The 26,387-nt window shown below is 37.5% G+C and overlaps 5 protein-coding genes across 16 annotated transcripts; 4 read left to right on the top strand and 1 right to left on the bottom strand.

Annotated features, from left to right (window-relative positions):
- The first annotated feature begins 149 nt into the window (after positions 1 to 149).
- Positions 150 to 3,964, top strand: LOC659432 (double-stranded RNA-specific editase Adar). Of its 2 annotated transcripts, none has more exons than XM_962132.4 (8): positions 150 to 361; positions 414 to 478; positions 954 to 1,034; positions 1,238 to 1,406; positions 2,779 to 2,982; positions 3,239 to 3,459; positions 3,505 to 3,703; positions 3,752 to 3,964. In XM_962132.4, the coding sequence occupies exons 1-8, from the start codon at positions 322 to 324 to the stop codon at positions 3,850 to 3,852; spliced, it is 1,080 nt and encodes a 359-aa protein (XP_967225.1). In that variant the 5' UTR covers positions 150 to 321; the 3' UTR covers positions 3,853 to 3,964. The 2 variants fall into 2 exon arrangements, with proteins under 2 accessions (XP_967225.1, XP_015838023.1); XM_015982537.2 differs by having other exon boundaries at positions 151 to 361; positions 565 to 1,034.
- On the bottom strand, positions 3,952 to 10,028 carry LOC103313363 (uncharacterized). The gene is made up of 9 exons (XM_008196410.3): positions 9,872 to 10,028; positions 9,603 to 9,824; positions 9,327 to 9,553; positions 9,161 to 9,284; positions 8,668 to 9,116; positions 8,404 to 8,620; positions 6,318 to 6,517; positions 4,146 to 4,484; positions 3,952 to 4,103 (listed from the first exon to the last, which is right to left on the bottom strand). The coding sequence occupies exons 1-9, from the start codon at positions 9,890 to 9,892 to the stop codon at positions 4,001 to 4,003; spliced, it is 1,902 nt and encodes a 633-aa protein (XP_008194632.1). The 5' UTR covers positions 9,893 to 10,028; the 3' UTR covers positions 3,952 to 4,000.
- LOC659357 (transforming growth factor beta-1-induced transcript 1 protein) lies at positions 4,979 to 7,540 on the top strand. 4 transcript variants are annotated; one of them, XM_008196407.3, is made up of 5 exons: positions 4,981 to 5,118; positions 6,728 to 6,775; positions 6,837 to 7,013; positions 7,059 to 7,289; positions 7,342 to 7,540. In XM_008196407.3, the coding sequence occupies exons 1-5, from the start codon at positions 5,107 to 5,109 to the stop codon at positions 7,414 to 7,416; spliced, it is 543 nt and encodes a 180-aa protein (XP_008194629.1). In that variant the 5' UTR covers positions 4,981 to 5,106; the 3' UTR covers positions 7,417 to 7,540. The 4 variants fall into 4 exon arrangements, with proteins under 4 accessions (XP_008194631.1, XP_008194629.1, XP_966952.1 ...); XM_961859.5 differs by lacking the exon at positions 4,981 to 5,118 and adding an exon at positions 5,154 to 5,311; XM_008196408.3 differs by lacking the exon at positions 4,981 to 5,118 and adding an exon at positions 6,522 to 6,675.
- Positions 10,029 to 10,069: 41 nt separating the features above from the next.
- Positions 10,070 to 14,005, top strand: LOC100142448 (uncharacterized). 3 transcript variants are annotated; one of them, XM_008196413.3, is made up of 5 exons: positions 10,070 to 10,211; positions 10,252 to 10,407; positions 12,274 to 12,487; positions 12,540 to 12,762; positions 12,810 to 14,005. In XM_008196413.3, exons 2-5 carry the CDS (start codon positions 10,270 to 10,272, stop codon positions 13,276 to 13,278), a joined length of 1,044 nt encoding a protein of 347 aa, XP_008194635.1. In that variant the 5' UTR covers positions 10,070 to 10,211; positions 10,252 to 10,269; the 3' UTR covers positions 13,279 to 14,005. The 3 variants fall into 3 exon arrangements, with proteins under 3 accessions (XP_008194635.1, XP_008194634.1, XP_001807190.1); XM_008196412.3 differs by having other exon boundaries at positions 10,079 to 10,211; positions 10,262 to 10,407; XM_001807138.4 differs by lacking the exons at positions 10,070 to 10,211; positions 10,252 to 10,407 and adding an exon at positions 10,456 to 10,903.
- Positions 14,006 to 14,069: 64 nt separating this feature from the next.
- spin (spinster) lies at positions 14,070 to 26,348 on the top strand. Of its 6 annotated transcripts, none has more exons than XR_001575307.2 (10): positions 14,070 to 14,620; positions 20,712 to 20,908; positions 20,957 to 21,108; positions 21,195 to 21,398; positions 21,448 to 21,582; positions 23,957 to 24,218; positions 24,319 to 24,580; positions 25,337 to 25,435; positions 25,483 to 25,663; positions 26,012 to 26,348. XR_001575307.2 is itself a non-coding variant. In XM_967491.5 (10 exons), the coding sequence occupies exons 1-9, from the start codon at positions 14,272 to 14,274 to the stop codon at positions 25,919 to 25,921; spliced, it is 1,641 nt and encodes a 546-aa protein (XP_972584.2). In that variant the 5' UTR covers positions 14,071 to 14,271; the 3' UTR covers position 25,922; positions 26,012 to 26,348. The 6 variants fall into 6 exon arrangements, 5 of the variants coding, with proteins under 5 accessions (XP_064213413.1, XP_972584.2, XP_008194627.1 ...); XM_967491.5 differs by lacking the exon at positions 24,319 to 24,580 and adding an exon at positions 25,860 to 25,922 and having other exon boundaries at positions 14,071 to 14,620; XM_064357343.1 differs by lacking the exons at positions 23,957 to 24,218; positions 26,012 to 26,348 and adding an exon at positions 25,709 to 25,817.
- Positions 26,349 to 26,387: the final 39 nt, after the last annotated feature.

The following is a 26,387-nucleotide window of genomic DNA, read 5'->3' as shown; positions in this document are numbered from 1 at the left end:
TTTGCTTATTCAACGCATTAGACATTTGTACGATTTTGTTGTTTGTATTCTATAGGTTTAATACAAAAAATTATTATCTTATTTTAATAAAAACGTTTTCATTAATCCCGCTTTAGTTCTGCGCATGCGCAATTTGCGTAACACTGTTTCCGGTCGCCATCACACCTTCCATTTTATCGTGACGCCTTCATGCTTCATTTTAACTTTTCGAAAAAAAGTTTATTTCTTTTGAAAATTATCCGGTTTTTTGTGAATCTTTCGAAATATTGAACGCAATTATAAAAAACCAGCTATATCTCCGATACTTTAATTAAATTAACGATGGCTTACAACACCCGAAGAAGTGGCGGCGGCGGCGAGCGTAAGTTCTCCGGCACGTTGTGCCTGAAAAGCTAATTTTTGCCCACTTTTAGCCATAAATACAGTTGGTGCACGTCGGAATCCTCCCCTCACCAACAATTTCATACCTGGCGGCCAGGTGAGCGTTTATTTTTCTAGGCGTCAGTGAAATAGGCTTCTTGCGCCCCCTTAGAGACAACTATCTAACGAGATTTAATTGTATAGGTGTCGATGGGCAATGGCTAGATAGAGCCTGGGTAGTGGTACTGTTATAGGCACCTCGTTGTTTAGCGTTCCTCCAGCAAAAATTACAGCCCCGAGCCGTGCTAGCTTTGCTGCATATGTTTCGGTGCGAATCGATGCATATGCGCAAGAGTCTCAGAAAAGCCTGTAATCTTTGGTGGTTGAACAAGACTGTGTACCTTGGCGCTTTGTTTCAAAATTTGTTTGATAGGAAACTATCAAGGCATCAAACAAATCTTGCAAAAAGACAATTCCGGTCAAGGTATTCTTGACTTGAAATCTTTATCTGCACATCGCAGCTAAAGATGCACCTATACCGGTGCGCACAACCAAGAAGGTTTTATTTAACGAAAATTAAACCTGCTCTATAGCTAGCGCCCCAGAACAGGCCTCCGCAGCCCAGAATGCAGCCGCCACCCAATCAGAATAACGCCAATTTCAGGCCGCAACAGGTGCGTTCATTTTACAAAAATCAGTAAATTATTTGCGCCACATGGAGCAGTGCCGTAAGTGTTGCCAGATCTTACGGCTTTACAACCTGTGGCATAGAGTTTGTTTCAAAGGCTAAGGCTTCAGCTTTGTTGGGGCCGTACTGTCGAAACGTACATTGGAAAAAGTAAAACATACCGAAATTGCATATTTGTTTGTTGATTAGAGGATGCCAGTGCCCCCTCAAGGACAAAAGCAAATGCCTCCCAATGACCCGCCACAGAAGATGCCGCAGCAAATACCGGGGTTAGATATACCACTGAAAGTGGAAGGAGCAATGCAGTCTGATGCTGCCAATGAAACGGGAAAGCAGAAACCTCTGTGGCTAAAGACAGGTATTAGATTACGCAGTTTTCGAATATTTTTTACATAACGTTTAAACGTGTCTATATCACATTTTTTGACTAGAGTTTCGTGAAATATATATCCTCGTTGATTTTATAAGGGTCGATCATAATTTTTACTTTATTTTTTTTATATCTATTTAAATTTGTTTCCTTGTCCAAAATAAGATTTTATTTTAAATAAAGTTCTTGGTTTCCTATCTCTTCCCAAAACTCGAGTTGAAACATTTTTTTAACCTGTTTAGAATTTTATTTGCTTTTTAAATATCAGTCACTAGTATTTTTAATCACAAAGTGATTTTTACAAATCCTTACGCAAATAGCATGTTAAATTTTTATTATTTTTATTTGCAACTAAAAAAATTTTGGAAATTTCGGCGCCCAAAGCGCTAGCTGGTTAATATTTGTCGGTAATTGAAATAAATGATAAAAGTTCTCAATTGGTATTTGTTTTAAAAGTTACATGCAGAACTGTAGAAAGTAGAAAATGTTCAAAAACTTTGCATCAGCATTATTTCGTCAGGACCCCGAGTCTGATATAAGTGATAAACGCTCGGAAAAAACAAATTAAACAAGAAGTGATGCAATAAAATAGGTAAAAATAACACTAATCAAAAAGACTTTCGAAAACGCCAAATATTGCGCTCTTGAAGACAAAATAACCGTTTTTTTTTTTTTAATTCACGTTTTGGTTTATTTTTGTTTGGACGAAATTAATAGCGTTCTTGCTGAAGAAACGTACAAACTGATTGAAAGAGACAAAAATTACGTCATACAGCTTGGTATTTTTTAAGAAATTTCACATAGTTACTGTTTGGCTAAAAATAAAGTGACAAAGCACCCAAATATTCATTTCTGTCTTAATTTAGCGGTTTTTCGATGAAGTTTAACGAGATCTTTAGAAAAACAATGGAAGAATATGAGTTTTTAGCTTGAAAAATGTAAATAACGTGGCTTCTAATTTTATATTTGACAAGAAATGGAATTTATTTTATACAGATTATTTACTTAAACAAACAGTTACTACCATTTATCTATAAACTTGCTAATCTATCGTAAGTTTTTTGAGCTCTTATGATTATTTATCGCTGATCCCAAGATATTTTCGGGTCCTAGAGCGTTAAGTAAAGTGAAAATATAGTTATTACCACTTCCGTTAATTATTGTTTCTTTTTTCCCTTTTTTTACTGATTTGTACGAATAGATTTCTGTACATGTTATGATGACAAATCACTGCGCAAATTTGAAGCCTCCTTACTAATTAACTAAGTTGACGGCACTGTGAAGTCTTATTCTGATTATTCTATAAAGTTGGTTAATTTGAAGATTTTTATTATTGTTATTTTTATTTAATTTTTTGTAGCGGCCAATAAAATTACGAGAAAAGAGCGCCAGCGGCGCCGAAACATCCGTCTCAGTCGAATGATTCAGCCGAAAAATGCCGTCATGATCTTGAATGAACTCGTCAAAAGTGCAACATATACTGTAACAGACGTGCCTCAACCCCCTGAGATGAACCAGTACACGGCAACAGTTCTGGTCGATGGAGTAACCCATATCGGTCATGGTACGTGTCTTTCTTCCCATATTTCCACATGGAGTCAGCCAAGCAATTGTTACCCATCTATTGCCTAGCGTTACGCCTGTGGAAGAGCAGGCCAGTCGGTATCGCACCAAGTCGGTCGTTTTGACCACTGATTGTGAGACCCGTCCGAGCCAAGCTTCCGAGAGTCGGCCCTATTTCAATAAATTTGGCCATAGTGACGAAGCGTACAACACATCCATTCTCCCATCATTGTCTTGTCTCTAATTTTGATTGTTAGGCCGTAGCAAAATGGAAGCCAAAAGCATGGCGGCTGAAAACGCCCTTAAATACATTGTGAAGAATCGCCAGTTCTCCGCTTTATCAAAAGACGTAGAGGGGGACGATAAAATGGAAATGGGTGAGGATGGAACGCCGACTCTTCCATGGCAACACGTCGCATCCTTTGCTTTGTATAAGTTGCTCAATGCGTGGGGCGAAGATCCCAATCAGACGAGAGGGGTAATTGTTTTTTGTTAGTATTTTTTGATCTAAGTGTTGTTAAAGGACGCGGGACCGGGACAGATTCCGCAAAATAGACCTTCGCGAAAAATGCCCGAAAATGCAGCGCATATGAACCCGCTAATGCTTCTGAATCAGATGATGCCGCATGCGCAGTTTGAGGAACTGGGGAGGACCGGGAATCCCCCGAATGTCATTTTCACGTTCAAATGTACGGTCGGTGGACAGTCGTTCAATGGAACAGGTATTTAGTTATCTTCTTAATTAATGAAAAATACTAATGGCTTCATAGGTCCCAATAAGAAGTCTGCGAAGAAAATGGCTGCTTTCGCAGTGTGTCATAAGATGTTAGGTATCCAATACCCGCAAGAAGTATACACTCCTTCAAATTAATTAAATTGAAGAATTTTTCTCAAATTTTTGCATTCTGAAGTGTAACCTGATGTATTCATTGTATTGCTTCTAGATTTGGCTAAGTGCAAATAAAGTGCGTTTCTTGAGTAAATTATGTTTTATTTTATTACAAAAATATAAAATAGTGTCAGTATTGGAACTCGGCGTTGTATAAGTTTTCGAGAATCTCGTTCACTTCCAACTCTCCCGTCACTGATTTCAGGATAAAGTCCAGCAAGTCATCCGAGATCCTAAAACCCAATCAACACAAACCCTCAAACGCGAACACCTACCGTCCCATGAGAACCCAAGGCTGGATGTGTGCCGATTTCCTATACATGGGATCATGTTTACGAAACTGGCCGTATTGCAATTTGTATTGAATAATATTAATTGCGCTCTCTTTTGGCAGCAATTGCAACATCCTGTTGGCTTTTGGAAGTCGGCTGATTTTCACGACTGACTTGCTTTGGACTTTTTTCAACTCCGTTTGAGTTTCCGAAGATGTGACTCTGATTTCAGCGTCGGTCATTATCTCCTTGTCTCTTTTACAATCGTCTTCCACGACGGAATTGTCGTCTCTGATGCAAATCAGTTTGGCGTTTTTCGCACCCGTGACCGTCACCACGGGCCTGGAAATAATAAAACTGTTTGGCAATTTCAACGATAAGTTAATCCCAGGAATTATTGCAAAATAAGTTTTTGTTGACTTATCGATTTCAGCTTAAAAAATGAGCAATAACAATTTCCCGAAGATTGAGAAATTTGGTTTCTTGGTGCGCGCGCTCCAGAAAAATCCAATTTCCTGCAGCATCCTCGATTTAGCCGTGCGACGATTATTCCGAGCCAAGTTTTCAATATTTCGAGCGTTTCGAGTGCAAAATGCTTTGAATAAATTTCATATCGAGATATAATTAGAGACACCCAATATGACCCTATCCATAAAAGGCCAGCGATTGCATTGAATACATTATCACACTTTGCGTTAATTATTTCAAATAAATAAGCCCTTGAAAATTACGAAAAGTAACTAATCACGGTTCGAGTACCGAGCATGACATCACTTTCAAACAATTTCGAATTATCTCAAATTTCGGATTAGAAGCTTACACTTGTACCCCACTTTCTAGCTACGGCAGGAACACCCAGAAACTATTAATTACAATTCTACAACTCTAAATTTGATAAGAAGTGATATCATCGCATGTTATAAAGAAACGCTGCGACGGAGTTTCGTTACAAGTGCAGCAGAGAATGGCAGAAGCGGTGAGTATTTTTTTCACAACTTTAAAGCCCGGCCCTGTCTAACACCAAAATAACCGACATCGGGTCCAACGAATTTCGGAAAACAACGACGGATTCCTCCCACGATGCATTAGATTTAAGCTAGTTCAACTTCGCGTTTGAAACGTGCAACAATCGAATCCTAAGCGTGCCTTTTCCAAACTGATACAATATGGTACGTAATCGCGAAATTTATTTTTCTTATAAATTACAAACTTGGCGCCCGCAACCAGTTCATTCGATTCAGTTTTTTCTTTGAAAAATTGAATTGGAGATGCATCGGGCTTACGCCCACTTTTGGTTAATTATAGGCTTTTGGACGGTGTTAAGAATATTTTTATTAATAATGGGTTGCAACACAACAGGTGCCCAATTTTATCGGAACAAAAAATTCGTGATTGATAAGTCCGTCATAAACTTTAAGCGTACACAAATCTATTTTTAAATTTGTAATACATTATTAATGGTTATTAATCATCGTTTTGTATTGATGGATTTGCCTGACACGCCCCAGATGGGTTGTCCCGCTATTATTCAGTAGCTTTTACCCATAAATAGGTATGCATGCGCAAAATTAGCACGGAAAATTTTACCTACTACAAGTGTTAAATCAATTATATTGTCCCAGATTAAATTATATAACTTGTTTTTATCTTTTATCTTTCATCGACTGATTTAGGGAAATATTACGAATTGTTTTTTTACGACCGGACAAGTAATTCCAAAAATAATATTATGCTTTTAACCTAAATAAACAGGAGTAACACCCTATGACGCTCATTAATTTTATGCTTGATTCCCCAGCCGCCCAACAGACGATCCACTTTGCCAATTAATAAATTTAAAATAATTTTAGGCATATTTTAATGAAAATTAATGATTCGAATTACGTTTAACAAAACCGCAAGCCGCTATCTAATCTAAAGCAAGACACACGTCCAAATAACTGCAACAATACTACCCACATTTCCATTTTTAGATTATCATTTATTATGTTTATTAAAAAATCGCTAATGAACAAGCGTTTGCCGCGAAGCGGAAAAATTGGCGCAAAAATTACACCGTTTGGCAGTAGTTAAATTTGCTCAAAATTTTCCGAAAAAATCGAATGAGTCAATAAAGTTTTCCGGGTTATTATATTTTGGCAGACAGTTATTATTAAAATGTTAGTACCCACTTACTCTAGTTTCTTTTTCGCTTTGTCGCTCTTTTCTTTTTCGACTTGAGTGGCGATTTTTTTCAAAAACTCTTTTTGCGCCTCTTCTGAATTGCCGAGGAATTTTTTCAAAACTTGTAGTGCTTTTTCCACCTCGGTTCCATCCCGATCGCTATCTTGTACCAGTTGTCGGCTGGAAGCAATGCTGTTTTCATGATTCAGATTCTGAAAATAGAAAACGATCGATAGAAGCAAGTGGGTCTGGATACGTTTCCATAGCCGTGAAATTTTATTATCCATTATCCTGACACATGTCACTTTTATTACACTTTTCGTTCTGAAAGGGTGTGGTGCGAATTTTCCCTTACACCATTATGGCTATGGTACACAAGGGGGTGACAATTTTAAGGGTGAAATAATTTCTTTGATTTTCAGGCGCCACCGAAAGTCTGTGCTTCCTGCAAGCAGAATATCGAAGGCGGGGTAAGTCCCGGCTTGATTTTTGTTTTTCGCAAGCTCCTAACTCGACCGCTAACGCTTTTAGCCGGCAATAATAGCCCTTGACAAAGTCTACCACCCCGAGCATTTCACTTGCCATGAGTGCAAGGCCCCCATCACTGGCTCCAAATTCCAGGAGAAAGATAACGAACCTTATTGCGATAAGTGCTATGCAGATAAATTTTTGACAAGATGCAAAGCTTGCGGCGACCCAATCACAGACGTGAGTGCTTTACTAACAAAAACATTTTTTTATTTTTTCATTTAGAAAGTTGTCACTGCAATGGGGGCCGACTGGCACGAGGACCACTTCGTGTGCGGCGGCTGCAAGGCCAAATTGATCGGCACCAAGTTCATGGAAATCGAAAATGCCCCCTATTGTCAGAAATGCTACACCGAGAAGTACGCCGATAAGTGCAAGGCTTGCGGAAAACCGATTGTTACTCAAGCTGTCGTCGCCTTGGATGCCAAGTGGCATCAACTGTGCTTCAAGTGTTCGGTAAGTTCCGACAAATTAAAAAAAAATTTTTTTATTGGAGTAATTTTTGCAGAAATGCGGCAAACCCATCATGAAGGACCAATCATTCCGGACCGAAGGCGGCAAACCACAATGCGTTAAATGTTAAACGACTACACACCACACGACACGCTTTTGCAATCAACACGAATTTATACAATAAATATATTCTATGCACTTTGTTCTTTTTAAAAAATATGTTATTGCTTTGCAATTAAACTGATTCAAAAATACCACGCGTTTTTGTGCCCCCTCACACAAAATCATGGCAAAAATCAAAATTAGTCTAAAAAAATATTTTTAATTTTCTCAACAAAGACAAATCTAATCGAAAGAGTGGAAGTATTTTGATGCAGATCTGTGTAAAATCATCCAAGGAATCGATTGGCGTTGAGAAAATCGTCAAATTCCTAATAGTTTTTAAGTTATGATTTTTTTTGGGGTGTTTAATTTTTTTTTAATTTTTTGATTTTCTCAATTATGAGAAAACTATTCAAGAAAGTGGAACTATTTTCATGCAAACCTGTGAACAATGACCCGGGGAATCGACTGGCGTCAAGAAAATCGCCAAATCTCCAATAGTTTTCAAGTTATGATTTTTTTTTGGGTGCTTAATTTTGTTTTCATTTTTTTATTTTCTCAATTACGACAAAACTATTCAAGAAAGTGGAACTATTTTGATGCAAACCTATGAATAAAGATGCGAGGAATCGACTGGCGTCGAGAAAATCGCCAAATCTCCAATAGTTTTCAAGTTATGAATTTTTTTTTTGGGTGTTTAATTTATTTTTTTTCTCAATTACGACAAAACTATTCAAGAAAGTGGAACTATTTTGATGCAAACCTGTGAACAATGACCCGGGGAATCGACTGGCGTCGAGAAAATCCAATAGTTTTCAAGTTATAATTTTTTTTTTCAATTTACCAATTTTTGGTTTTGTTTGCAATTTTCTCGAAAACTATTAGTTGGGGAAAAATTATCTTTTTTGAAAAAGATAGATAATGAAAAGCTCTTTCAAATAGTAATGAACTTAAAGGAGTTAAGTTTATTGCCCCATAAAAAATGAGCAAAATCAAACTTTATTTTTTGCCCTACCTCTCCAGTGTTGGGTGGGGCCTCAAACTCGGAGTCAACTTCGACCATGGTTTTGATATCATCCTCTCTAATAGGCGACCGCACCGGTGTACTTTTCAAATTTCCGGAATGCCTAGAAAACAGCTTCATTTTGCCTTGCTCTTCCGTCCCTCGTGGCCTTTCAACAGGCGGCCGGTGCTTAAAAGTAGCAGTCTTATACCTCGACTTAACGCTAAATCTACAATTCTAAACTGAAATCACAGACACACACGCAAAAAACTGTACTTCTTCTTCGCTAAAGTCTGGAGGGCTTTCTTCAACTCCAGATCCTTCCGGAACGAAGAATTCGCCGCATACATTGAGAGTTTGGATTTTGGTTTCGGACATTGTGCCTTTGAGGGTTTCTTTTTGATTGACTCATTGCTTTTTTTCTCGATGAATTTCAAATCAAAGTTTTTCAGAGCTTCTAATAAAAGCTCGACGTGGTTACGCATCGCGTTTATAAATTCGGCAGTTTCGAGGTTTGTATCTTTTTTCAACAAGTCGTAGATTTGGCACAAGTAGAGGGTTTGCTCCAGGAGCGATTTGAGTTTATCTGAGCCGCATTTACCAATAGAGCTGGGCAAATGGGTGTGGTAGGCTTGCAGCGCTTGGAGAATTACTTGTTGCGCTGAGAGGAGTTTTTGGTTGATTACGGCGGTCCCGAGTTTTTCGGGTAAACTCAGTTCGTCCATCTAAAACCTAACTTTCTACCCAGTTACAAATAAATAAAACGTACGTGTCTTAATAGAGGGTAGAGATAAATTCGTGAAAATCTGGAAGTGAATTCTTGCAGTCTTTTAAATCGGCGCATGCAGTCCTCCTCCCCATCAGGGGGCGAAATCCCCTCTTCAAACAACAGTCTAAACAATACCACAATGGGAGTTTTTCAAATTGATATTTACCGAATGTTCGTGAGAAGTTTCAAACTGCGTTCGACCAAAGTCTTGAACTTCTTATCAAAGTTCTCAACACGTACGGACGCAGGCCGTACCTGTTTCCGTAACGTAGTTGCAGTTTTAGGGTTTGATAAAGTGGGGCTGTTTTTACTCTCGCCAATGTCACTCTCAATGGGGCCACTGTCAATTCTCATATTTGATTTCGTGTTACAATCAAATTCTTTTTTCACATTCTGTTATCAAATAATTCAGTAAAAAACACAACTACAACTAGCGACTCACGTTGTTCTGCTCGAGGGTTGTTTTCAGCACCGTTCCGCTTAAGAACCTTCTGGGCGTTTGCAAAGTCGAGGAACACTCAGACTCGGAACTAAACCGTCTGGGATGCAAGAGAAAATTAGAACGTACCTTCGGCTTTCCTTTCGAATTAGTCGCGTCGATGTCTTGCCAGATTTTACCCCGAGCGTCGAATTTTTTTAAAAAAGCTAAATCATCCTTCAATTCCTAACGAAATTTTGAGAATTAGCGGCAAAAAATGTACGCAGCCATACCGGAATTTCATTCATTATCATGTGATTGTTATAAAATCGATAAAAGTTATATCCACTTACTTATAAAAAAATAAAAATTAGTTTATTGTCATTTTCTGTCACATTCGTAACTAGGAATTGTTGTCACAACCACTTGACGTTGTCGTGACAACGCAGGTTCGCCAACGCCCCACAAGCGAGAGAGATAAATAGGCCAAACGCCGAGTCAAACAAAGCGAGATGACGGTGATGGTGGTGATGACCAAAAATCCCTAGACTGGTCAAATTGATAGAATAATGTTGCATTTGAAAAATTAGTCGCTTTTATCAATAATTTAGTAGAATCCATACACAAATCAAGGTACGTTCCGTATTATCTGCGATTTAAAGCGTAAGTTTAGCACAATTCAGTGACAATAATGATGAGGCACTTGGGGGTCCAAAGAAGCACTTCAGTTTTGGAAAACAGTCGACGAGTACCACTTAGTACAATTATCCTGCCACCACTATCACCACCTCTTCCGGAAAAAGCATCGGAACTTGTCGGAAAAGTACTGGTAAGGCCTTAATTGCAAAAAATTCAAAAAAGTTAGGTTATCTCCGCTGTCATCAATTACTACAACCGGCCCAAACTACACCATTGTTGTGTGTTTGTTCTTGTTTGTGCATGTAATAAATTATTTTGCATGTAAGCGTCCAGATCCTGTCGCTAGATAAGCCCCCCTTGTCCATTTCTTAACCCCCGTCAAACGCAGCCTTTGAGCATGACACGAAACGAATAATCAATACTCATAAAGGTGTGATTCAACTGTGGTAAATACGCGACGCTGTTAGTTAATTTTACACAACTTCGCAAATACGACGTAGTAGTCGGGTTGAATACCAACCAGGGGCCCCCTTGTCACGTGTCGTAAGTCACAATTCGTATTTTGAGGCGGTGATTCATTTAAACGCCAAGCGCCGCTTTCCTGCTTTTGTCAGTGGAAAGAACCGAACGAACGAATCATGGCTTCGAAAGTTATGGTCAAAATACCGGTTGCACCATTTGGGCAAGTAAGTAAAAAATATCGCCTTTGATTGATTATTTTTACGAAATTGCGATGCGGCCTGAACTCATTAGGGAGTGTCGTACAAATTAATATTATTGTTTATGTTGAAAAACGTATCGATTTTTAAAACTAGGGAACTACGACGTTCGTTTGTGGAGTATTTGTGTTTTTTGTTAAGAGTCAGTAAAGCTAGTCTTAGGTGAAGTTGAATTGATTGACCTTTGACATTTACAAGGCACCAAAACACGAATTGGAAGACCTCTTGGCTTTTATTTTTAAAATGATTTAGTTTAAGGTGATTGCATGACTATAAATAAGTGTGATGAATTTTTAATAAAACACAACAATCAAATAAAAAATAATGTGGGTATTGTTTGGAAACAATTTTCTCTTTTAATCAATACAGCATGTAATTGCAGTATCAGAAGCATTAAAATTTTATGTAAGTATGCTGCAGAGGATATTAAGTAGTGAGCTCGGCATAAACCTCAGTCATATGTCGTATTATTACTGTTATTATTGTAGACTGTATTACTTTTGCAAGGATATTTCATTTTCATATTATTAATAATTTACGATTATTCAACCCACATATTATGACGTACAAGATACACATGTATTGCTTTTGCAATGTTTGTCTATTATTTTATTTATTATTTATTTAATATTTATTTAAGAATATTTGCAGGAAATAAGCTTCATGTGTGGCCCCGAAAATTCAAAATATTATAAATATCTCGTGATCTTCTTAACCCATATGTTTCACTCATTCAAGAGGTACTAGGTAGCATAGAATTTTTTATTGAAAAAAATATAATACCAAAAGTTTTTTGCTTGTTTTTCTTTAATATTTAAAAAATCCGTTTCTTGTCACTTAGCTTATTATCTATTAGACTATAAATACCTTTTCTTTAATTCATTCGTAAAATTATAATTTATCTGTGAAATAATAAACATTTTGTTTTTGTGTTTATTGTTTTTTATTTTTATGCCTGAAAGTACTACGTACTTAAGGAAGAACTGTTCAAATGAGTGTTTGAAAAAATTTTAAATAAATGTCCTCTTAAATGAATTCAACACCTCGCCGGTTTTTAGTTTATCTTATTTTGTATTAAATATTTGAAACTGGGGTTTGGTTAGTTAAAAAATTATATGGTTTTACTTATTGATATGAAAAACTTAACTTTTAAATTTGTTTAAATTGCGCACATAACCGATTTTTTTATGTATTTTTTATGTAAAATCCTTTACCTTCTCTTATTTAGTAAAGATTTGTTTGTTGTCTAAATATTTATCTAAGTAATGAATACAATGAATTTGTATTTAAGCAGATAATAAATTTTAAGATTCGAAAAACCGTTTCGTTTATTTCAGGTGAACAAATCAAAATCTGGTGGCGTGAACAGCGAACTGGTGGCCGTTCCGCGGTCACAGGACGTTCCCTCTCACAGTCCTGAAAGACCTAAAGGTCCTGACAGCGCAAGAGTCGCACAACTGGAGCAAAACATACGTTTTCTCCAAGAACAACATCAGCTTATGTTGACAGGTCTTCACAACGAGATTGAAAGTCTTCGAATTAGAAACAGAGGCAAATTTTAACCATTTCCAAATCAACGTATTAACATTTAAACACTTTACAGAACTGCAATTCCAGTTAGTTTTCGTCAAAGGTACTCTCCCTAGTTCTCCATCGTCGCCCGAAGACGACTCAAAACATAAAGTGTATTCTAGCCCCAAGCAAATCAACATCACGCCACTCCAAGTCGAAATTTTGGAAAAAGAGTTGGGGGAATTGAAATTTCAATTGCAGGAAATCGAAAGTCGGAACGTGTACCTGTCTGCTATCGTAGACGAGCAAAAAAAGTACTTTTTCGGTGGTATATTTATCTCGAATAATGTTTTAATTGTAGGAAGCTCGAGCGTTACGAGCGGGACAGGGAGAAGGAGCGTGAACGGGCCCTCCAGCCCGACCCCGAACTGCTGCGAAAGCTGGACGACGCTGAGGCGATTATAAGACGATTGCGGCGCGAAAATTCCGATTTGCGGCGCGAAAACGCCGGTGTCTCCCATTTCCAAATGCGGGACTCCACCGGCACGTACAAGGAGCCCCAGAAAGGGGGCAACCAGCGGGGGATGGGCCGGCACAGGGGCAACGGCAGCGGCCACTACAGGGGCAACTGGTTCCCGCCTCTCCACTCCCAGAGCTTCTGGCAACAAGGGTCGCGACCGGAGAGGAACGGAAGTGCGGAAAACACCGCCTTACCGAACTTGCAAACTAGCAACTCGACCCAGTATCAGGGCCGGAGAGGGGCCAACAATAACCACTATCATGAGGGCCGGAAGTACAGGGGGCAGAATAAAAGCACCAAGCCGTCGTAAAGCGAGAATCAAAGGGATTTTAAGCGTTGGGTATTGTAATAGGCGCTTAAATTCTGTCGTATTATTAGAAACAAATATTTTAATACTCCCCGCGATTTAAACTGTTGTTATAATCATGTTGACACATGCAAAGTTCACTTTTTTTATGGAAAAACTTTCGGGAGTAGAGATGTAATTATAGACTGTGATTTAATCAAAAAGCTTTTTTTAATTATGACTGGATTCTCTGATGTTACGAGGAATTTTAAACAATTAGATTCAGCGACGCTGAATTTCAGTCACGGGTCACTTTGACCAGAGATTTAACCGAAAGCATCATTGTAAATCTATCTAAATATTTTATCTATGTATCTTTAACAGGAAGTTTATTTATTAGTGGATGCTTCCTGTAATTAACATCCATCCACGTACTATGTGTAATTATTTAGACTCTCTTTACCATCCTGCGTAAAAATAGGTTTGGAATTGTCGACTTGGTTCGTGGCAATTTTCCCACCCACCTCATCGTCTCAAAAACATGCTTTACTTACATAATACAGTATTGAGTATACTAGTGCATAAAACTCCGTTGATATAATTGTGCAATACATTTTCCTAATGGTAGATTTTAATACTAAACTATGCACTCTCTCTGTGTTATATTTATGAATTTACTTATTTTCCCTACGTTTACTTTCGTAATACATTATACGTGTATTATTGATCTAAATAAAGCGCAATATTAACACACTGAGTTTGATTTGGCGGGAACCCATCCTCTCCTGGAAATCCCTAAAATTTGGCACCAGGTCGCTAAAACAGCGATCTGTAATTGGCGACTTTTCAACAGTTGGGTTCGGGCAGCTGTCACCGTTTTGCGACTTTTGTTGCAAACTTTGCGTGTTTTTGTGCATGTTTTGTGTCCGAGTTAGTGTTTTTGTCCGTGATTGTTATCCTTAAGTGTTTTTACCGCGTGCCCCCTTAAAAAGCCCTTTTGGTTGGGAAGGATATCGTATGATCGGTCGGCGCCTGCGCAGTGCAATCCCGCCAACATGGAAATCAAACAAGTTTCGTTTGATTTTCATTCCGGTCGTATGTGTCAAGAAGTTAGGTTATTTAGCGTGTCGTACTGTCATGCCGTCTGAAAAGTTAGAACGAGTAGTGCTGAAAAGAATTAATAAAATGGAAGGTGACATAACGCAGAATAACTCAAGAGCAGAACTTGTACGTTCCAGTGAGGAAAGCAACGAAACCTCGCACAGTGAAAGGACTATCAAAGATGTTAAATTTCGGGAATGGGTTATGGTTTTTATATTATGTTTCGTCAACCTTATCAACTACATGGATAGGTTCACCTTAGCAGGTAATTTATTGGATCCCTTCTTAGATTAGAAAATTATGTAACTCCGCTTGATTACAACCATACATCTTGTTATTTTTTAAAGAGGGTAAATGATTACTGAAATGTATTTATTATGACATAATTGTATGTTGTACAATTTCCGAACGGCGGTAATAATTATGGCAATTAGTTTAATACATGGGTAATTAAAAGGTTTGTTTTGCGTTGTAAAATCCACAAATTGCCAACTTATTTGATTGCTATTGACCTGTCCATAAATTTAACAATAATTACTGATTGTTTTAAACAAGTTTGAATTAACCGCTAAAAATAATCAGTAAAGTTGTGATTGTTAAATATAAGTTAAATCTCTGAAAGTTTGTGTGGGCTGGGACTTTAATTTTGCTTTATTAAGATGGGAAAAATTTTGCAGCCTTGAAACTTTTAAAACGATGGGACCTAAGCTAATGAAATCATTCAAATAGATTGACGCAATAATGACCGTTTATTGCAAAAATAAACAATAGATTTTCGTATTTAAATATTGAAGTGGTAGGTGAAACTAAATATGCAACTCTGTCGGCTTGAGTTACGAACAAACTCTTTTTCAGTTCTTCGAGAAGAGCGAGACTTAATAGGATAACTATTGATAATTGATAACAATGATAACACCTATTGATTTGCTAAAACCAGTAAATTAACTATTATGAAACGTTATCTTCAGGTAGATAAAGTCGTGCGTGTAATTGATTTTCTTGTTATCAATAATCACACCACTTTTCCTGACTTATCAAAACTATTTAGATCAAAGAATTTTGGAGTGTAAAACTTTCGAAGTTAAATTTGTTATTAATGGAACGTTAAAACGTTTTTTTCAGTTTGTTAGAGTAAGGTGTCAGGCTTAATAACGAATTGTTTATTGAAATTGTACGAGTATACAAAGCAATTTACATGAAACGATTATAAACAAACGCGCATTTAAATGTTGCTACATTTTGATAAGTCTTGTAGCTCTTTATATCACATGTTTGGAAATGGTAAGCATTTCTTACCAAAATAAAACGTTTTACAAGAACTCTAAATGTTTTTGTTTTTTTGCTACTGTTCCCATTTTTATTTTTAAATTTTAATCAAACAGACAGTATTATGTAAGTATGCGATAATAAACAAAATAAATGTAATGTATCATTCCAGTTTATGTCATTAAAAATGTAAAATATTAATGTACAACAATGAAACTACAGAAATAAATGGAAAAAAAATCGGAAAAACCAAAAATTTGTCACCTCCAGGATGTCAGGTGTTTATCAATATAATTTGTCAGCAAATGATGCTATCAATGTTTTCTATTGATTAAATAAATTACTATACCTATTATCACGAAATTCCACGTAATTAATACTCGTGTTCACTCCAGTATTGTTTTGTTCTATTTTTGTTCCGAAGCTAATTTGTATGTACATTTGTGTAGAAAATATTTCATTCAGCGCTTGATTTTAATGACTTTGGAATTTAAAAGAAAGAATTAACAAAATCATGCTTTCCTACTTTCTGTAATTATTGTTCTGTTAATTGCTTCTATTTATCCAAGACTGTAAGAGGATTAAGAATTGGTCTAAGTGTTGGATAATTAGGTAATTATTGTCGTAATGGTCGAACCACCAGGAGACAGTAAATTACAACTGTTTAAAGATAGAATTGCAAGGTTTTTTTGCTACTGACTTATGGCACCTAATTAAAGATATTGCAATCGTGTATGCATTGTGAACTTGAACTTTAAAACAGGATAAAAGAGATAAGACATTAAAAATATTAAGACCCAACATTTGTTTTGATTTTCTAATTTGTCGACAAAACGTAGGATACATTACTTTAGTGTCTTTCTTTTTATACCACCCCTCTTTCCATCGTCCATTAAGAAAAACTAAATAAGGAAGTACTGAATAATCCCGTCATATTACGTGCATATCCTGTACCAGATTAAGATCACTTCTAAGCTCCTATGAATGGTACAAAAGACCCAACGTGATGTTACGGACGTTTCCTGGATTGACGCAGTTTCTGTTTATATTTTGAAAAAAATCTAACAGCTGCTACATAAACAAGATTATTTTGTGTTACTTGGATATGCAATTTTTTTAATTGGTTTTACACAAATGTCACTTTGATCAATACGGATAACGAGAAAGCAAAGAAACCAAAAAAGTGATTTAGCCACAGGAAGCTGACGAAATTAGGAACGAAATTCAATAACACAATCTCTCCTAAAAATATCGTATGATCGTGACGTCGTGATGATTGTACGTGTTTTTCAATTGACGTTCAACTTAGAAATAGTCATATGTTAAGGATTAATTAATTACAAATAGTTTAACCTTCACCTACACGTAATTACTGTGATACCAACGTGGTATGTATTTTGCGTAATTAGATTAAAAAAAATCAATTAAATCATTCCATCCTATCACCTGGCAGCAAAGAGATAAATCTGAATGTATCGCAACCCTCGCGAAATACAAACGGTGGTTTATTCGACCATCTGTCTCACCACCCGTAAATAAATAAATTACACAACCATTTACACCCATGACACTGGAACCCCATCGAAGGGTGTCATCAAAAGGGATGAATAATTCCGCAAACAATCCCGTTGTCCTTAGTCATCATCAGGGGTGCGGATATTATTTTTGGATCATCTCTGTTTTGAAAAAACCCAAATGATTGATGACGAAACAGATAAAAGGGGGAGTAAACCGAGCAGACATGGAAGTTTATTTTCGTCTGGTGACCTCAGTGACCTAACTCAACATTGTTAAAGTTACTTCGTGTAACGTACTATCGAGGTTTCTTTCAGACCTTGGTCTGGGTCCTGGGGCAAGTGCCACCAATTTCCACGTTTCTGTTTTGTGTCAAGCACCACGAAATTATCACTGATGGCAGGGTACAGATAAGGTGTAGGTTCGAGTGCATATTTAACGATCGCCGATACACGTCGTGTGTTTGCATAACGTTGAAACAACTCGGCGTCTTGGCATTGGTGGATTCGAGTCAGGCGATCTCCCAACCCAAATACTTTACGCTATATTCGTGAATGAGCGGAACGAAAAAACTACAATAAAATTTGGGGTTATTTGTCTGTTGGTCTTTCGTTCTGGATGCAAATTATCATAAATACCCCTAAAGTAATTTTTGTCTATGTTAGGGTGCTCTAAAAATATTTCTACTGAACTGATTACAAAATCGCTGTTAGACTCGGGGAAAACAAGTTTGTTTTCTTGGCACGACAATAAAAATTATTTTATTAATTTGGGCTACTTAGTGTCCTCTTCGCTGGGCTTGAAAGGATGTCATGCGATTTTTCTGTTTATTTATAAGTGTGCACTTGATCGAAAGTCGACGAAACCGAATCTTTAACGGTTTTACGAACCCAATCCGCATTCTTTCGTCTCGAAACAACTCGAATTATTCTCATGCTTGGCGGACTTTGAGGATCAGCACAGTGTAAATAATTTATAAAGTAATGTTCTTGGCAATGGTGGTAGCAAAACCTGCTCATTAGAAGAATTCGTTGATGAATCAATTTTGAAGATAACACTCCTTCTCACGCTGATTCATTACGCCTTGCAACCTTCTGGTCGTTCACCACCTACCATCCGCTTGCTTTCATGGGTCATGGTCGCAGATCACCTCCCGAAATAAGCGATAAAACGTTCTTAATTGCCCGGCATCGTTCCACATTAAAGAAACTATAAATAAAAGCCGAGCTATGGATAGAACTTGGGTCGGTGTAGACTTTTTGGGGTTACGGAGGGATGTTCGTGCGGCGGTATTTAAGAATCGGTTTTTTCAGACGCGTTTGCGGCTGATTGATGGCTCGGATACACTGAAAGGGTTTTATGGCTACAATGGTTTGTTTACGAGCTTGAGCCTCACTTCGGTTCAAAAAATCCATAGCTTAATAATTTATTGCGCTTCATACAGTGTGGTTTTAGTTCATCAACCTTTTTCTTGCATGTACACAATGTTTTCTCTGAATATAACCGTGGCGTCTTGACGGGCTAGTAATCACACTTTTGATTTATATATTATGCAGAGATACTGCTCAACTTTGCCCCAAGGGAGCTGGGAATCGCCGGTGCGAAAACAATATGAACATGACGTGGTATTTTGTAATATTTTTGGAGATTCGCTAAAAATTCCTGTTTTGTCTTGCGACATTTGGCCTCTTATCTTCAACAAATATTTATTGACGCTTGAGCAACTAATAACTAGGTGAGATAAAATAATGGGCAAATCAAACACAGGCCCACCCTGTTGTTATTCAAGCCGCGTAGTTGCCGGACGTTGAGATTTTGATTGCATGAAAATAAAGAGGGTGGAAAACGTCGCCGGTTTATTACGTGTCATCGACATACCCTCCAGAGCTTGTCAAGAACAGCCCCCGTTGTCAGCCGAAAACAGGCAATTACACTGCGAGTGCTACGGACAGAGGAAGTTTCAGTAAACAGCTCGTTTGACGGAAAATTGCTGTCATTTTAGGGGCGGACTCGATCTGAAAGTCATCTATCATGAGGGCTTCAGCGGCTACAAAAAATTTCATTACGAAATTTATCGAACCTAATTTAAAATCAATGAATTATTCATGGACTGCGTCCGATAAATTTACCCTTTCAGACAGGATGCTTGGAAGAATTAAACTGCACTTTATTTTTGATGGGATGAGAGACACAGTAAAAAACTCTACAAGTGAATAGTTCTATGAATTAACATCAACACTAGGTCGCTTGCGTCACTGCTACAATTACAATTGGATAATCCCAGGGTTAGCATTAATTAAAAAATTAGGAACGTTTGTAGGTACCGACAAAAATTAGCGTGTAACGTGTAAGCAATTTAAATTTAACCGGATGTTCTGAGGTGAAGCAAAATGAATCGAAATAATTCACTATTTGCATATTTTTTATAACGCAACAAGACTTAGTAATTATGAATTATTCTCTTGCATAATTGTATTTTTTTCAATTTTCTTATTGATTTACAAAATAGTCAGTTCGGAATTTTACGTTTGAATAGATTAAATCCTTAAGACAATGAAATTCCAGGCAGGATTTGATGTGACAAGATACAAAACTTGATTAAACAAGAGTAGCTGAGTTGACGTGTGTGTTATTAAGTAGAGTTACTATGCATTTATAGATGTAGATAAAGCTTAACTCTTTATGCATAAATCTCAGCAGTTGACTGTAATTGTGGACAATTATCTCACGATAAATTATATTTTTAAACCGACGCAACTGCTGCATTTTTCGTAAAATTCGGTAAATACGGCACATTCGTTAATTGAAATACGACCAGAGTATGAAACTTTAATTACTAGTCATTATCGTGTGTGTAAAATAACTGTGCTCGTTGATAGCACTAATAGTCGATAGTTTGGCCAACACACGTACTGACCAAACCGGGCTTCGACAAAACTGAAATCGATTTTATGTTGACCTCAGATTGTTGATAAAACAGTGGGGGGTTGGGTTAATTTGTCCGTATTACATAAAACCTCTCAACAGCGGACACCGATGGGGAACTTTAATTGTCCGTTGTAGGGAGGTGTCCGCTCATGGGAGGTGGAAAATTAAATTTCCTACAAAAATGTCTGCAAAAAATAGCTTTGATAAAGCAGTCGTCAAGTGCACCCTAAATCCAAACAACATCCCCTCAAGAGTCGTCTATCTGTTGATCTAAGTGTTGCGTTTCGTGTCTCGAGAAGACGTCGCCCACCCACATAAAGTCTGGGATAAACACATATCTGGCGACGTCTTTCGATTTTTTTCAAAAACTGGATGAATGAATCTTAGAATCCGGCATCTGTTCCCGTTTATTGAAAATATGTAAATATCACGACTCGACACTTGTTTTTTCTCCAGCCGTTAACCGTCGTAATGAACCGTGATTGTGGGGTTCTCGATTGAAGTGGCACGTGTGGCCGCGGGGTCACGTCGCAAGCATCCGGGAGTCCCTGATGTAATAAGCCGAGATGACTGGAGAGAACTCGCATTCACGTTTCCGCTTGATTAAAAATTTGAATTACGACCTCAATGCTCTTCTCCTGTTGCAGGCATTTTGGAAGACATTCAGAAATATTTCAACGTGCAGAATGACAAAGGCGGGCTTTTGCAGACGGCCTTCGTCCTGAGTTACATGATTTTTGCCCCCATTTTCGGGTACTTGGGGGACAGGTACAGCAGGAAAAATATCATGGCGTTCGGGGTCTTCCTTTGGAGTCTTACCACCCTGATTGGCTCCTTCATGACGGTGAGTGGCCGGTTTGGGGGAATTTGGTGGTTAAACGCTTGTCTTCAGGATTTTTGGTTCTTCCTGTTGTTCAGGGCTTTGGTAGGAATAGGTGAAGCCAGCTATTCCACCATTGCGCCGACGATTATCAGCGATTTGTTCGTCGGTGATGTCAGGTCGAAAATGCTGGCGCTTTTTTACTTCGCCATTCCGGTAGGAAGGTAATTAAACTTATTTATTGTCGAACTAAAAATACCGACAAAGACGCCGGAAACCGCACCAAAAGCACACAATTTTATTTTTCCAGCGGTATGGGTTATATCGTGGGTTCCGAAACGGCCAAAGCCTTCGGGAAGTGGCAGTGGGGGCTCCGTGTGACCCCACTTCTGGGGGTTGTGGCCGTAGTCCTAATCTTCTTTGTGCTTCGCGACCCCGAAAGGGGTCAAAGTGAGGGCAGTAGCCACATCCAGACCACCCCATGGACTGAAGATTTGAAGGATTTGGTCAAAAAGTAATCAATCGTTAATCGTTAATTAATTTTCATATTTTTTTTCTCGCAGTAAAAGTTTCATGATCTCGACTGCGGGCTTCACGTGTGTCACTTTCGTGGCCGGAGCGTTGGCCTGGTGGGGGCCTAAATTTATCGAAATGGGGCTCAGTTTACAGCCGCATGCGAGCAGCTTGGATAGTCAGAGGTAAGGTTTGGGGGTAATTAAGACCAGGGACCGTGAACTGAATATTTGGCACGTCGAGAATACGTCACCTTCAACTTTAAAATTAGTTCGAATGAGGTGATAGGAAGAAGTAAGGGTCAAGCGCACCGACACGACAAGTTTAGTCCATTAAGAAGGTTGTCGTGTGCTTGGATTTCCTAAGATGATAATATACGGCCCTAATTCATTCGAAGTAATGAGCGAGCAATAAATAACATTTACAGGATTTAAAGTTTGCTTGTGGTAAATGTGTGCAAGTTTGTTGCCTTTTTGTGTTTGTTGCAAAAATTTTATTCAACTGTGGAATTCAACAAAGACATTCCGAGGCGAATTATGCTATTTTAAGAGTTGCACACTAAAACGGCAAAAATAAATATTTCAAGTTCATATTTTACGACTATGCGAACAATGACATGCTATCGAACGTAATAATTTCAAATAAAAATGATCAAGATTTACTTAATACTCGGAGTTTGTTTACATTTTCGCCTAGCTGTTTGTATTGATTCAAAGGATTAGTGAAGTTTACTGTTATTATTGGAACGTCCCAGTTATAACTTTATTGTGAAAGGGCAGTCACACGAATTTTTTTGAAGAGAAGTGGAAATTAAACGCATTTTTTCAAGTGAAAAGAATTTCCTGATTACATTCAGGTTTGGTTATAAATATAAAACTTGCAAAGCTTTGTATTGATTAACACTTGAGATATCAGTAAGATACAATCAATTAAAAGAGCGAGAATAATTACATAGATTGAACGGTATGCAAAAAACAGTATAATGGCTAATGGTAGTGTATACGAGATTATTTTATCTCTCATTAAGTTAGCAAGAATACTTTTTGCTACAAAGAATTTAACTGTTTATTGTCAATAAATACTTTGATAATTAATATCTTAACTTTACATCACGAACTTGAAAAATTCAACTCAAAACACAATCACTCATTTATTTGAATATTTATTAATAAACGTAGGGCAACGATCCTAACTACGAGAACAGCTGATTTTTTACATATTACCCCTGATTTAAAAATACTTAATTTAAAGTTTTTAAGAACTTTGTTCCTTGTGTTTAAATTGTTCAAAAAATCGGAGAAATGGGTCGATAATTGTGTTATTTCACCTTTTTTCTTTGAGCGCTTAAGCGAGATTTTGTTGAAATAGAACGCAAAATTACTATTTTAGCACATTGTTTAATCAGAAACACGAGTATTTTGCGGAATTTCCCCCAAAATAAGTCGAGAAATTAAAGTGCCATTTAATTTTACCTTTTTCAGACATTTTATCTCGTTTGGCTAAAAAGCAATTCGCAAAATCAGTCGAAACTTTGGATCTAAAAGTATATATTTTTGCCTTTTTCGGCGTTTTAGCACATGTTCAGTCAGAAAAAAAATTAAATTTCTCCAAAAATTAACCGAAAATCTCAAAATTGTTGAAAAAATGCAGCAATTTTTGCACTTTTCGGGAGTTTTGAGTACATTTTATTGAAATTAATACGCAGTTTTTGCGTTACTTTGCTAAACCAGGATAAAAAATCAATAACATTGTGTCAATTTTTACCATTTCTCCGTATTATCGCGTTTTTCATTCAAAAACGCAATATTTCAGCAATATTTCGTCAAAAATTACCCAAAGAAACACTGAACTGGTCGAATATGGTGTTATATTTCTCTCTCGGACACTTAAAATTAAAAGCAATAATTTTGCAAAATTTCGCTTAAAATAAACCGAATAAAACGCCAACTGTTCCACGGTTTTCAATCAGATTATTGGATATTACGGATTACTAAAACAATCGATGAATTGGATAGAAAATTTAATAAATGTGTGAACACGCACTTAATAAAAACTGATAGCATTTTTCCGGGTTTTTGTTAAACCGGACAGAAAAATAATCAACTAGGTCAAATATTACACCGGTTGCAAATTACAAATTAACACGTACTGTAACCAGAAGAGTAATAAATCACCTTCGAAATGACTTGCATTAAATTTTTTGTCTTTTGTATTAATTATTGCTATTCTTCATGAATTTGGAGCCAATACTTTTTGCTATTTTTATTTATCAGTATCTCCTCTCTGTCCATATAATTCACCTGTTGAGATCTGTTGTATTCATCATTATAGTTGTATTTATAAATAATTGTTTTATACAATTTTTTTCAATATAAATGATGTGTAACTTAACTAGAAGTGATTCAGCGCCCACATTATAATGTCTAGTGGGAGACAGATAATAATAATAATACATCTCCCTGCTCATAAAGTCGTATAAGACAGTATCATTTAATTAAGAAATAAATTGTGTCCAATGCCTAGCTTGTAATTCCGTCGTTTACGTGGTTTGTGTTTTAGCGTTTCGTATAAATTCGGCTTGGTGTCGATGGTGTCGGGCATTCTGGGCGTCCCAGCGGGAAGTCTCGTGGCGCAACATTTGCGCCACCGTTACCCCCGTATCGACGCCCATTTGTGCGGTATTGCCCTTTTATTGTCGACTCCTATGGTGTTCGCCGCTTGCCTCACCGCCTCGTACAGCCTCAGTCTTTGTTTCACTTTCGTATTTTTCGGTGAACTCTTCCTAAACCTCACCTGGTCGATCGTGGCCGACATTCTGCTGGTAAGAATCGTGGGGGCGGCGGCGGCGGCGGCAAACTCATCGCTTGTATTTGTGTGCAGTTTGCGCCGCCCCCGCTGACCGATGTTACGTGATGTTTCAGCTCGACCTTAATATTCGGGGCGATTACGATGCTGGCGGGCTTAGTTGGTTTAACTCTGGGATGCTACCTTAGTCAAATATTTAAACCGAAATATCCCAGGGTTGATCCTATCATATGCGCAGCGGGACTACTTATATCAGCACCCTTACTACTAGGAACCACCTACGCAGTCACCTATAACATCGTCCTCTGTTACGTACTTTTATTCCTAGGACAGGTTGCGTTGAATCTCAATTGGTCTATTGTCAGTGATATTTTGCTGGTAAGAACAGAACCACGTTCGAACTTTTTTACTAGAAAAATTAATATCTCGACTCGGTCATTGCGTGTTAATTTTTTCTTAATTGGTTGTGGTACACCCGACTTTTCTGTTCTATTTTATTCTTGCATTTTGTGTTTGCACTGTGTTTCACTGCTCTTTGCACACAATAATCGCTTGTAGATTCGTACTCCAGCCTAGAAGTGTAGAAAAAGTTTGGTATTCTAGGCCGGTCAAGTCTCCAAAGGTCTGAATTCGTTTGTAAAGCTGTGTAAATACAAATGAGTTCGCCGGAGATTTTTGACGTCATATTTTCAAAAATTGGAACAAAAATTAATCTCCATAAAATACTTTGATTGTCGTCATTGAGTAATTAATTTTTTTCTTAGGCTGTAGTCAAATGTAAAATTTCCATTCGCGATTGTCGAATGTTTTGAAAATATGATGTTTGGTTCGTTTGACGCCGATAACGTATAAAAAATTTGTGAGATAGACTGCAATAACTCGCTTATCTTTATTTTGATTTCTTTTTCTGTTACTGCCGCTTGAACTAACTTTGCAAAAAGTTACGACGCAACTGTAAAAAAACGGTAGATTCCTAGTAGTATGGACGTCGAGCTGAAACGACCGTAAAAGTTTACATTTCATTATCATCTCACCCATTCGTAACATTGCAGTCATTTCTCATCAAATATTTTATGACAATGCACTTTATGTTTGGTTGTTGTGTTGGTGGTATGCTTATGGTTGACTTTGCAGTACGTTGTGTTGCCTACGCGAAGGTCGACCGCTGAGGGCTTCCAACTTCTGGTGTCACACGCGCTGGGGGATGCCGGAAGTCCTTACCTGATCGGAGTTGTAAGTTGTTGTTTTTTCCGCACCATTGTTCTAATTCAAGTGTTTAGATTTCCGAAGCCGTTTTAATAATGCTCAACAATTCGTCAAAGTCCAAAGGGAATGATTTTAAGGCGCTTCAGTACGCTTTATTCACGACGTGTTTCGTCGAAATCCTGGGAGCATTCTTCTTCCTCGTCAATGCCTTGTACATTTTGCAAGATAAGCACAAAGTCGACAAAGCAATTCAGGGTGAGTGGTTTTCGTAGTTGCACAAATAAAGGGTGTTTTTACTAGCGACTAGTCAGAAAAGTAGCGTTCTGTATGACGTAGCGACGAGTTTAACCGACTATCCTATATCTCGTAGAATGTAACTGTTTTATTTCATTAAATGTTCCATTTCTGATTGGTCTGGTTTGAGCGTTTTTTAATGACTTGCTTTGTGCAGAGGTTTCGGATTATGGCACTACGGGCCAAGGAGATGTGGTTTCTAGTCAGTCGACTGAATGATGTATGTGATTTTTTATTGTGCGAGGTGGCGGGTCTTTGCTTATTTTCTTCTTGTGTCTGAAGTTAGTCTCATGGTGCTTTTCGTTTCAGCAAACTCCCAACAACTCCTAACGGATGGTTCAGAAACGGAAAATCCTTCCTGATTATTGGTGTATTAAGCGAGTGAATTAGACTTTCGTAGCGCGTGTGATTTGAACGTGTAAGGTTTTTCGTGTAAATATGAGTTTGTGAGAGTACTAATTGTGTTTTGTACAAGACTGATTTTCATTTGCGTTTTGTCAAACGTAAAGATCAAATACGCACACGATTTCGTATTATATTATGATCTTGTGATCATTCAGTACGTTTTTTAGAATGGTATTAGTTATTGTTTTATTTATTACAAATTTGTTATCACATATAGCGAAATAAAAATTAATAAGCCACACTCGAGTGATTCTAATCCAATCCTAATCCCAATGAAACA

This window comes from Tribolium castaneum, chromosome 6 (assembly GCF_031307605.1).
Source record: "Tribolium castaneum strain GA2 chromosome 6, icTriCast1.1, whole genome shotgun sequence".
Classification (NCBI taxonomy): domain Eukaryota; kingdom Metazoa; phylum Arthropoda; class Insecta; order Coleoptera; family Tenebrionidae; genus Tribolium; species Tribolium castaneum.
This window is presented reverse-complemented; position numbering and strand designations above follow the sequence as displayed.